At 44.8% G+C, this 11,881-nt stretch overlaps 1 protein-coding gene across 1 annotated transcript; it reads left to right on the forward strand.

The window, feature by feature from the left end:
• The first annotated feature begins 5,669 nt into the window (after nt 1-5,669).
• LOC123768417 (urea transporter 2) lies at nt 5,670-11,881 on the forward strand. Its single transcript, XM_045758913.2, has 9 exons — nt 5,670-5,910; nt 7,947-8,072; nt 8,198-8,317; nt 8,414-8,568; nt 9,148-9,328; nt 9,637-9,784; nt 10,874-11,049; nt 11,155-11,292; nt 11,407-11,881. Exons 1-9 carry the CDS (start codon nt 5,887-5,889, stop codon nt 11,467-11,469), a joined length of 1,131 nt encoding a protein of 376 aa, XP_045614869.2. The 5' UTR covers nt 5,670-5,886; the 3' UTR covers nt 11,470-11,881.

Raw genomic sequence — 11,881 nt, forward strand, 5'->3', positions numbered from 1 at the left:
CTTTTAATGTTTCACTCTTGAAAAAGAACGTTCGCCTGTACAGTTGGTCACCATCATGCACATGAACACTCTGAGTGCAATGTCAACATTCGGGAGTACAGATTTCAAGTTGTCCGAAATTAGTTTTCTGTACAGTGCAAGGAGAGTCTCTTAATTGTCATCAAGATCCATGTAGTGCTAAAGATGCTCACATTCATTTAAAAGGTCATCATAATTCAGGTCTTTGTGATACATATTATCCAGATGTTCACACTTTTTCTTTAGTGCATCAGAAGCAATGGTTTTCAATTCACTGAAGAAAGAAAACAGATTTCCAATCTGTGAATTAGCCTCTGCACGTTTTGTCAGTTCACAGGTTAGAATGTCCAGAATATGGAGAAAAGTTCACAGGTTAGAATGTCCAGAATATGGAGAAAAGTTCACAGGTTAGAATGTCCAGAATATGGAGAACAGTTTCCACCTTGAATTTTTCGGTTTTAATGAGAAGTACCTGGTCTTCTGATCCATCATATCTACTAAGACGTACACTTCATTTTCGTTCCTGTTTTTTCCCCTAACACTGTAATCTATATCTGGACACATACTACTGGTTTTGAATTCATATTCACTAAATTTGTCTCTAGTTTCCTGAAGATAGGTTTTCATAGACTCAAGAAGATTCGTGGCAACAAGGATGTTCACATCCTTTGATTGCAGGATCTTGTTTGTTTTGTTCATTCTTTCTAGCATGTCATTCCAAAGGATTATAAGAAAGATTGTTTCCAGGTTTTCCTTTGTTTTTGCTCAATCCTTCTGCCTCTGTTTATTGTCAGTTGATAGAGAATCCAGTACATGTTTTATTTTCTCGAAACCTCCCATACAGAGTGAACAGCATCAAAATGTGCTGACCATCGTGTGTCAGACAGACGCTTGACCACAAAATATTTTTCCTAAAGATAATGTCAATACATTTCAGCGATGAGTAGAACCAGCAAAATATTAATACAGATGCCGAACAAAGCAGACAGCTGCACCCAACAACTTGGTGGGCCATTCAGAGCGCCAGGGAGGGGGGGGGGGAGCTGTAAGGCGACTCTCCGGGGCCACTCACACCCACATGCTCTCTACGTGTCTGTTATGTAATGCCCGCAAGGCCTTTCATGGAGGAATTGCCCGGCAACTACTCCCGGGCTCGACCAATTTCTCCTTTTAGTCTTACTTTAGCTGTCTACCTCCAATAAGAATGATGCTGATGTTTTCAAGTGATTTTGTATGATTAGAGCGGATATCTTATATGTTATCTTACACGAGCCTTTTTGCAGCTGGAAACTACATAAAGGAAACTTTATGGAAACATAAAGGAAACTTTTCCTTTATACTGGAAACTCAAGTTTCATTTTATGTGCTTAATATTTGTTTCTGATAGAAATGTTATCTTGCGTCGACTTGATATCATGTATATGTATACGTATGTATTTGGGGCCTGAGAGCTGAGCGGACAGCGATTCGGATTCGTTGTTCTGAGGTTCCGGGTTCGATCCCCGGTGGAGGCGGAAACAAATGGGCAGAGTTTCTTTCACCCTGATGCCCCTGTTACCTAGCAGTAAATGGGTACCTGGGAGTTAGACAGCTGCCACGGGCTGCTTCCTGGGGATGTGTAACAAAAAGGGAGGCCTGATCGAGGACCGGGCCGCGGGGACGCTAAGGCCCGAAATCATCTCAAGATAACCTCAAGATAAAGATGTGTTGAGCGAACGTGTTCCAAGTGCGAGTCAATCTAGGAAGAATGATCGCTGGGGAATGATGTTCTCAAGAAAGGTGTAGCTAGGCGTGTGGCTGCTGTTGGCTGAACGCCTTGTGTTGTGGTTGCCAACTATCCACAAAGTGGTGTCAGGTGGGAAACCTTCGAGTACACTGGATTTAGAGAGAACAGTAAGACCGTCGACCACTGCCCAGCTCTGATATGGTGACCAATCTCACCAAAACAAGTTACGACTAAATATACATTTTGTCCCATCCTAAATCCTTATCCTGACCCTTTCCAAGTGTTGTAAAGTCGTAATGGCTTGGTGCTTCCCCTGCTAATTAAAAAAATTAGATATGCTTACTTTTTTCTCTCTCAACCTTGTCCAGAATTCAGATCGATGATGGAGGGGCGTCAGGCTATACCGAAGAGCGGCGCATACTCAAGATGGGAGCGAAATTGTGTTTTGTTAAAGGTTTAGCAACTACTGCTGTCGGGAAATAAGTCGTAGGGCTGTAACCTTCTTGGCTACCTTGCTTGATATGTTCAACATGGAGGTCTCTGTGGTCACTGAAGAGTCAAACTAATAACTGTGTGACTCACTATAGATATAAAGTGACTTGTATAGTGATTGTTGTGAGCCTCTTTGTTGAATCCCTTGTGATTTAAATAATATATATATATATATATATATATATATATATATATATATATATATATATATATATATATAATAATTGTGTAACTAGCTTCAAAATATCGTCACTTAGCTAAGCGAACTATGGGGTTCAGTTCCTGAACCCATTATGTGCCTCTGTAATCCTTTCCACCACCACCCACGGGATGGGTATGGGGTGCATAATGAAGAAATTGAAATCTCTCATATAGTATATACATATATAAACTGTATAATGCTTGTATACGAGACCAAGAGTTAGGATATAAGGACGGAGTAAAAGAATGGTGCCCAACCACTTGGATCATCGGGAATTAAATTCAGGTCTAGCAAGAACCAAGACCGTCGCTCTACCGACCAATCTAGGTAGTGATGCCGGGGGTCGTCGGACAGCCGGTGAGTGGGGCTGAGGATAAGCCTGCCCGGCTGTATTCACCTAGTTGTGCTTGCCATTCTCTGGCAAGCTCTGGCTCTTTCGGCCTGCCTCTCAACTGTCAATCAACTGATTCTTTGTTCCCCCCCCCCACACACACACACACACACACACGAAGCAGCCCGTAGCAGCTGTCTAACTCCCAGGTACCCATTTACTGCTAGGTAACAGGGGGGCACCATGGTGAAAGAAACTCTTCCCATTTGTTTCCACCATCGCTGGGGATCGATCCGCGGTCCCTAGGATTACGAGCCCTGAACGCTGTCCACTCAGCCGTCTGGTTCCATGTGTGTGCAGTCGCTTGTGCCAATGGAGGTTCACAGTGTGCCGATTGTTATGATGGTGGAGGAGGCGCCCCTGAAGGTGTCCCCTTCTGCTTTGGTGAGCGGGTCTGGTGAGGTTGGTCCACCTGGGGGGCCTCTAGGGGTGAGGGGTTTCCCCCGTGTCTCGGGAGGCGTCTCCGGCTGCCTCTCCAATGGAGGGTGAGCGTCCCCCCTCCTCGCATTGAGGAAGCGTCGCGTCTGTCTGTGCTGGTGCCGGAGCAGAGGAGGAAAGCTGCCTGGATGTGGTTCACTGATTGTGAGGAAACTGTGGAGCAGATTGAGGATGAGCAGGGATGTAGTGGCTGTGGATGTAGCGGAGCAGGGATGGGGGGGTGAGGTTGCTCCCTCGCTGGTACCCGCCGGTGGGCCCCCTGTGAGGGCGAGTCAAAGATGTTGAGTCTGGTGAAGGTGGCCACGGTGGCCGTGATTTGAGGTTGGTGTTGAAGAAGGGGGTCTGTCGCCCCTCCTCAAGGGGGATTCCCCCTCCTTCAACTCCTTTCACGTTGTTCACGGTTCTGTGAGTGTTTTCCGGGGTGGCGTTCCGGTACTGTCGGGGCTCCCGGGGTGGCGTTCCGGTACTGTCGGGGATCCCTGGGTGGCGTTCCGGTACTGTCGGGGCTCCCGGGGTGGCGTTCCGGTACTGTCGGGGATCCCTGGGTGGCGTTCCGGTACTGTCGGGGATCCCTGGGTGGCGTTCCGGTACTGTCGGGGATCCCTGGGTGGCGTTCCGGTACTGTCGGGGATCCCTGGGTGGCGTTCCGGTACTGTCGGGGCTCCCGGGGTGGCGTTCCGGTACTGTCGGGGATCCCTGGGTGGCGTTACGGTACTGTCGGGGATCCCTGGGTGGCGTTCCGGTACTGTTGGGGATCCCTGGGTGGCGTTCCGGTACTGTCGGGGATCCCTGGGTGGCGTTCCGGTACTGTCGGGGATCCGGCCGCATGTTGGTTAGTGTTTACTGGCCTGTGTGCTGGAGCTGTGGCTCAGCTTGAGGTAGCGTGTGTGTGTTGCTGGCTTTGTATGTCATAAGAGTTGGTAGTGTGTAGTCTATTGTTATATTCCGTGTGAGTGTGTCCCGTTGTGAGGCTTGGAGGTGTCTCCCCTTCTTGCTTGCTTCGAGAAAGCTGTGTATGACGCAGTTCTGCTTTTGGAATGTGTTCATTCCGTTTTTGTGTGTGCCATTATCCTCTGACCGCGGTCAGCTGTATTATTTTATTTATCTTATGTAATGCTGTGTGTAATTTTTTTTATGCTTCACCTGTTGGGACTTATTATGTGCTATACTTTCCATGTATTTTATAGGGTTGGTGGAGGTGCCGGGCTCCGTTTGTTGAGGGCCTTTGTGTGTGTTTAATTTTATCTTGTGTATTCTGTATTTACATGTTGTGGGGTCCTGGTTGTGTCTTTGCAGTGCCTTAATTAATAGTCTTTCCCTAATGTAGTTCTGTTCCCCCCTTTCTGCGCGCATTTGCGCTGTGCCTAGGTTCGTCTACTTGTATTTCCAGGCGTTTTTTATGTATAGGTTTAGTGTATTTGTTTTGTGTTGTAATGGAGTTCTGTTGCTGGTGATGTTTCCTGTGGTGTTCGACACTAATGATGCTTCGGTACCTTTGCCTTTTATTTAGAGATCCAGCTCTTTATGCTACTGTTGGAATCACACCTCTGTAAACGCTTCATCCACGTACTGCGTATATATAAATAACAAACCCAAAGAACCTCAACACCTTGCGCTAACCAAACCTATGGCTAACTATGCATAGAACTCTACTACATAATAATATCAATGTATACACGAGAAAGTCCGTAATTTTAATACACAGTAAGTTAAAATTTATGAATGCATCCTAGTGGTCGGCCGCGACTGTAACGAGTCTGGCCTGAGGATGGGTTGACGAGTCGAACTGAATTGTTTCGAACATAATAACCAAGAGTCAATATAGTAAACTATCAAAAAGTCAAATACTATTAAAGAACTACACTGTGATAGATATTTACCATCAGTACATACCTGTACATATGAGGACAGGCCGCAAAAGTCGCTGCGTTAACTTCCCTCGTTGGTACACCTTGCAGTTTACACAACCCCCTGATGTATTTCCCAGACACTGGTTTACCGTATGGGAATAATGGTATCACGAGCAAATATACTTCCGTGTCTAACCCAATATTTATAGTACTGCGGGACTGACACACAGGGGTAGACAAGATGGTTTTGGGCTCAGACTATCACCCGGGGGAATGGGTGAATGGCCACCACAGTCGTTTACTGACAAGCCAGCAAGTGTATTATATGTAAAAGCTCAGTGTTTATACAGTGAGAAGCAGAGTACACTCCTCGGGTTATATAACCTGTGTCAAGGATGGGTGGGCTCTCGTTTAATTAGTTTCATTACAAAAATTACCATAAATAGCTCAGTTTGCGCGCGCATACTTAAGTGGTGGGGCAGGAGGGGAAGGGGGGTTGTGGGGGGGGGGGGGGGGGAAGAGATGTGTAGTGTGGCAGGGTTGGACTACAACTTCACAGTCATCCTTACTCACCGTCGCAGACACACCTGGGTCTGCTGACTCCCACCAACATCTCCCACGCCTACTGGAGCCAATCTGCGGGACTCTGAATTTTGTGTTGCTGTGGGAGGCAATATTGAAGGTGCGACGGTTGACCAGTGAAGTAGTTTTCCTCTACAGGCAGTGCTGGTATCTTGGTTGGGGAACATCTACGACGTCTAACACGATAATGTTTGGCATCATCCAGAATCCGGTGAGATGGCAATTGCTCCTGAGTAAACTTGTGTTGCTCCTCATGGCACTACTCCAAATTTTACTAATTCGGTGAAGATTTTTTTAAATTGGGGTTGGAGGATGTTTATAGTTTATTTTAATATTTGTACTCGCCACCTTAGTACGTGAAAATGCCTTCAACACTGGTCTGAATTTATCTGAGGCCTTATTAACTTATCAGAATTTGAGAAACTAGTGGTCTCTACGAGGATTAAAATGTTGCTCAATTTTAAAGCTTAGCAGAGTTGTCATTGGCGGGTAGGAGGTTCTACGTCCATAACCTTTATGGGTCACTGCGGAGGCACTTTATTTTTAACTTTCTAGACTCTGGTACCCGGCGTTACTCGGTGACTACGATCCTTGACACAATCATACTTGTATAAACGACCCAACCACCGCTAGGTTTCCCCCCCCCCCCCTCTCAAAGTTGACTTAAACTGGGTGTGACTACTACCTGTATTTTTCCTAAACCAGTCCTCTCGCTAGGCAAAGCGGCAGCCGTTCACTCTAGACGCATTCAAACTTAAAAATACTATATATTAAAAAATTCTATCGTATATCGATTAAAAAGTCCATGTATACTTAGACATTGTGTTCAGGTTCTGTTGGCGATTATTTGTAGAGTACGTTAAAAATTTACAGCGTTGTGATTACGACAAAATTAATCTATGAAGCACTCCATTCGGAAGTCTTCCGACGTAATCGGTAGTCGTGCAAACGGTTCATTTATAAACGGGGGTTCGGCTGGTGCATGGAATCGCTTTTGGGCCCGTTTGGAGAACGGATTGTAGCAGCCAGTTATCGTAGCCATTCCATGCACCCGCCAAGCCCCCTATTTATGAATTGGGGTGGGGGGTTACCTTGAGGTTACCTTGAGGTGCTTCCGGGGCTTAGCGTCCCCGCGGCCTGGTCGTCGACCAGGCCTCCTGGTTGCCGGACTGATCAACCAGGCTGTTGGACGCGGCTGCTCGCAGCCTGACGTATGAGTCGCAGCCTGGTTGATCAGGTCCCCTTTGGAGGGGGAAAGGTTTACACTACTCGCAACTTATAAAAGTCCAAACATTTCCGGAACAAGTGCATCACTGACTACTTTTGTTTGAAGCACAAAGCTGTAAATGCTTCGCCTAATATCACAAATCGCAAACAAAACCTAAACGCCTAACAAATGCCTAAATCTATAAAATATGCTAATGTGCAAGATATAAACTTATACATCAATTCTCATCTTTGAATGAAGTTAAAATTAATGAATGGGTCTTTAGTCGACCGCTGGCTAGACTGCCCAGCCTGAGGACAGGTTGGTATATAGGTAGTACCTGAAATAACTTTTACGACCCACCATTTAACATTGTATATTGTACTGCTTCTACCCACCTAATGATAGTGGTCAGGTTCGCAGCTCGGTAGTACCCGGGTAGAGGACTAGAAACTAAATTTTTTTTTATTCAAATTGATTTTATCGTTCATGGCGCCTATAACTGTATAGAGTACTGACTTAATGATTTTCTGTACTCGTATATAGACCTAACCTAGTAAATTGCTGTTTGAAGACGTCGTGCTGTCTAAACTGTTCACCCTGACATTAACCCCCATAACTCAATGCAGGGTGGACAGGGGTAAACCTCTTTAAATAAATGGGACATAGTGTATGCTAAAAATGGTCTTGGAAATGCTCTAATTGCATACGGATCTGCAACAAATTTGAAATGGGTTTCTGAAGGCCATCCACCACTTTAGACAATATAAAACTAATTTAAGCTTGTAAACGTAGTTATAACGCAACCCGTAAAAGCTTGGCAGGGAGAACTAGACCTCTACATATTAAGTCCTTGCTCACTACTTGTTTGTTTTTAAATTCTAAATAGCATGATTTATAGTAAGTAGCGAGTAAATGTTTGAAATTGTTAAGTTTAGGGGGCAACTAAAGCCTTTGGTTACTTTAACGTTCCAATTGGATAAACACTTGGATATTACTAGATTTTTATTCATTGGTATATTTCTAACTGGCTTCGGCAGCCCGTGGTGTCTGCGTGGCTGATGGGAGACGCACCAGCGGCCAAGAAGACTCTTGCTAAATACAGCTGGACGTCACCAGTTGTGGCAGTGAAGGTCTTGGACAGTATCTTGAGGGGCATATCACAGGTATGTAAACCTTCCTGCTGTGTGGTGTTGGCAACGTCTGCAGGGCACTGTAGTAGTAGAGGAATAACCTTGGCAATACTTGTTTGGATTTTACTGGCTTCTTAACTTTAACTATCACCTCTTAGGTCGTGTTTGTAAACAATCCGGTATCTGGCTTCCTTATCCTGGTGGGCCTTCTCCTGAGCGACGTCACCTACGGTCTGGGTGCTCTAGTGTGCGCCCTCACAGCTGTCGCCTTCGCAAAGGTGTGAGTTGTAAAAGTTTGCCAGCGAGGCAAAACATTTGCTCTAGTCATTAACTCTATTACATTGTGCAAGTGTCTTATATTTCTTAATCTGTAGCTCGTAGGCACACCAAATAGTGCCATTGAAGCCGGTCTGAGCAACTATGACGCAGTGTTGGTGGGTGTGGTGACTCCGGTCCTCTACCCCCTCTACTTCCACCAGCCCCTCTCCCTGCCTGTGTGGGGATACATGGTAGTCGCCAGTATCTTCAGGTGGGTGCCTAGCGATGGTGTGTATCTTTAACGTCCCATGCCGTAAACTTTGTGGTAAATTGTTACTAGTAAAAATGAGTAATGGCTTAAAAGCTACAGAATGAGGCTACCGACTATTGCCTGTTGTTACAACCCTACTACTCTACCAGCGGTGTAGCAAGAGCACTGTGATGGTCCTGTAAATAAAACTGCTTAAAAGTTCACGGACGATGCTGTTGGACACTTTAAATGCCTAATTTCTGAGATATTGGTAAATTCAGCTAAAATTGCTCAACATTAATTAAAAATTTTGCTCTACCATACTATTCTACTTTATTTTGATCTTGGAAGGGCGTAATTTACCTAATAAAGCTTATTAGGAAGCCTCCATAACGATTAGGTTCTTATCGGGAATTTTAAAAGATAAAATTGCCATGTTTGAAGTAGTCTTATTAGCATTGTCTTGACTAGATACGTACCTCTTGTTCTAGGCTTTTTTTATATAGTATGTTTGGAAGATCTGATCATGTTAAAGCTTCAGGTTTGACTTCAATATTAAAGGTTAATTTTTCTTACGTTAACTTATTATAAATTACTTAGTGTGTGCGCGTCTGGTGGCTTGGGGAAGCTGTTGGCTGTTCACCACCTTCCCGCCTTCACTCTGCCCTTCAACTTGGTTATAACACTCACCTTTATGAGCCTAAAGTCTGCCGGGTACGAGGCTGAAGCTCCTAGTGTGAACGCAACCCTGGAACACCTCGCTCAACCCAATTGGGAGCAGGTGAGATGTGTAGAACTTGGTTATATTTTGTGCTTCAGACTCTCTGGCCTGCACATTCATGGGAGACATTTCCCGTCACGTAGGGTGCAGTTGCACCTCCACAAATCTCTAGTATCATCTATTGATACTGCTGATGGCTCAAAAGGGCCACCACTTACGGGCTATTTATGCCCGTGCCACCTTTTGGGTGGCTTAATCTTCATCAATCAATCTCTGGCCTGCTGCAAATGTAAAATGTAGGGTTCTGCAGAGCCTATACATGAAACTTAGATTAGTTCTAAAAGTTAACAATATTTAAATGTTTCCAGGTGTGGCTGGGGACGCTGTTGTCTGCTGGACAAGTATTCGGTGTCGAGGACGTGTTGTGTTCTACTCTGGTGATGATGGCGATGTTTATCTTTTCCCCTATTCTGACTGTTGCCAGTTACACTGGTGCCACTGTAGCAACTTTCACGGGCAAGTATAAACATGGCATGTGATAGCAAAACTGTTTAGCTAGGATCGTGTAAATTTGGCCCCGGGGATCTGGCTCAAACTGTATAGTTTTCTGCATAGGTAAGAGATGCTAGTAACATTCTATGCACTGCTAAACAGTTTGACCAGTTGCTTAAAACTGTAACCTGTTCAGTGTTTATGTAAGGAAGGATTCCTGGATAAACGCTGAAACTAATATATTATATTAAAATTCCACCCCTTTCTCCCCCACCCACACCACACACCCCCACGATCTCTAATTCTTAAGAGCGCGACTTAAATTTCGGCAATATTAAAAAGATATCATTAAAGTAAAACTAGTACAAAATATTAAAGACGCGGTGAGACCACTGCGACCTTCACAAACTAATCCCCCCCCCCCCCCAACCACTCGCTAGTCGCATTAAACACTTGGGAGCCCATACGGTAGCATTATTCCCACCACAAGCTGAGCTAGTGAAGTTATAATGCTTCTTGGTTAAAACTGGTCTCTTGCGGGCTCGTGTATGTCTTATCGCTGCCACGCTAGGTGTGCTGGATGTTGCATTATTGCAGGGATACGGTCTCTTACAACTGCTGCATTATCTTGTCAATTACTTGTTGAGTGTTAAACTTGAGCAAGTGAGTGCTACATAGCCTTCACGGTTTGGTGCCGTCTATTGATATTTGCTTACTTGCGCAAGTGACAAACGGGAAATTTGGGTACAGGCTTAATATAAAGAATAACTTGAGGCCAGTCAGACTGTGAAGAATAGCACAATCATTAAAAAAAAAATCTCCTTGGTCTTTGAATTTGCATAATATTAGTGACTTTAAATGCAAGCTTTAAAACAAATCCGGGAATAGGAAACTTGGTGTTTCTAATGAAGCTAAACATTTTGGAGATGGAGAGTTTTAAAGTATGCTGTACAACTAGCAGCTACCGAAATGTAGTTGAATCTTCTACAGTAGCAGCAGAACACTCGGTTTAGGTAGACTAGCTATAGAGGCAACTACCGTTAGTAAAGAACGGTAACGGCAGTAATATGTACTAGTGGCTTTGTAACTAAACCTGTGTTCCCGTGTCCTCAGCTGTGATGGTGTCTTCAGCGCCATACGCACAAATGGAGGCAGGCGTGTGGGGCTACAACGGGTTCCTCTCGGCTGCTGCCGTCGCCTTCTTCATGGTACCAACCCCAAGAACACTTCTGCTGGCCGTCGTAAACTCTGTCTTCACCGTTTTCCTCCATGCTGCTCTGTCTGCTGCAGTAAGTTGCGCCTAGGCTTGTACCGAGTGGTTGACTATCGGGCATTTTGCTTAATGTTAAGAGGCAGCATGATGAGTAATCTTAACTGTTCGTTCTTTCCAACAGTTCAAGCTTCCAGTGTTCTCCCTACCCTTCTGTGTGAGTTCGCTCGTCTTCCTGTCGATGGCAATGTCGGTGGGTCCTGCTTCACTGAGGGTCTCCAGTCCCTCCTTTCCAGAGCTACACCTTATCCTCAATAGCAAGGTAAGATGCTTGGTATAGTGATAGTCTTAAAGTGGTGCACTCCCTTGTATAACTTGTTTGGCCCATCCCATTTAGTCCCGAGCCTTGTGTAATGCTTATTTCTTGTACTTTCAGGAGTCTCGTATCAACAAGAGAAATGCAGAAGAAATTAAAATGACTATCACGACAATATCTTAACCCAGAATTGTTTGAACTGGATTATCTGGACGGTTTTTATTCTGTGAATAGGACGTTTGACAAACCTAAGTTGCCAACGAAAGTTTTGGGAGAAAAAATCTACAGCGACAACTATTGGGTGTTTTTGAGCGGGAGACTAAACGCTTAGGCCTAGGCGGTATATCTGGTTGTCGGTGGGCATGACCTGGCAAAACGCTGATTACGAAGAAGTAAACGTACTGTGACCTGCAGACAGGATTGTCTGAAGCCTTTTTAAATGACGTACTACGGCTCTGGTAACGCTGACAGACTACTGCTCGGGTAGCGCTGTTGGCAATGATGGAGCCGTTTTTTTAAATTGCGTAGACTGATTTTTTTTTATGCATACTATAAAAAATACATTGTTATTACTAGATTAAACATATATAAATGG

Source organism: Procambarus clarkii, chromosome 35, assembly GCF_040958095.1.
Source record: "Procambarus clarkii isolate CNS0578487 chromosome 35, FALCON_Pclarkii_2.0, whole genome shotgun sequence".
NCBI classification, from domain to species: Eukaryota; Metazoa; Arthropoda; class Malacostraca; order Decapoda; family Cambaridae; genus Procambarus; species Procambarus clarkii.

What these genes read in the sequence shown, in the direction of transcription:
- LOC123768417 (XM_045758913.2), top strand. Translation starts at nt 5,887, where the DNA reads ATGTTTGGCATCATCCAGAATCCG. An exon ending in TCTTGAGGGGCATATCACAG is followed by an intron (nt 8,073 to 8,197) that starts GTATGTAAACCT and finishes ATCACCTCTTAG; the next exon opens with GTCGTGTTTGTAAACAATCC. An exon ending in CAGCTGTCGCCTTCGCAAAG is followed by an intron (nt 8,318 to 8,413) that starts GTGTGAGTTGTA and finishes CTTAATCTGTAG; the next exon opens with CTCGTAGGCACACCAAATAG.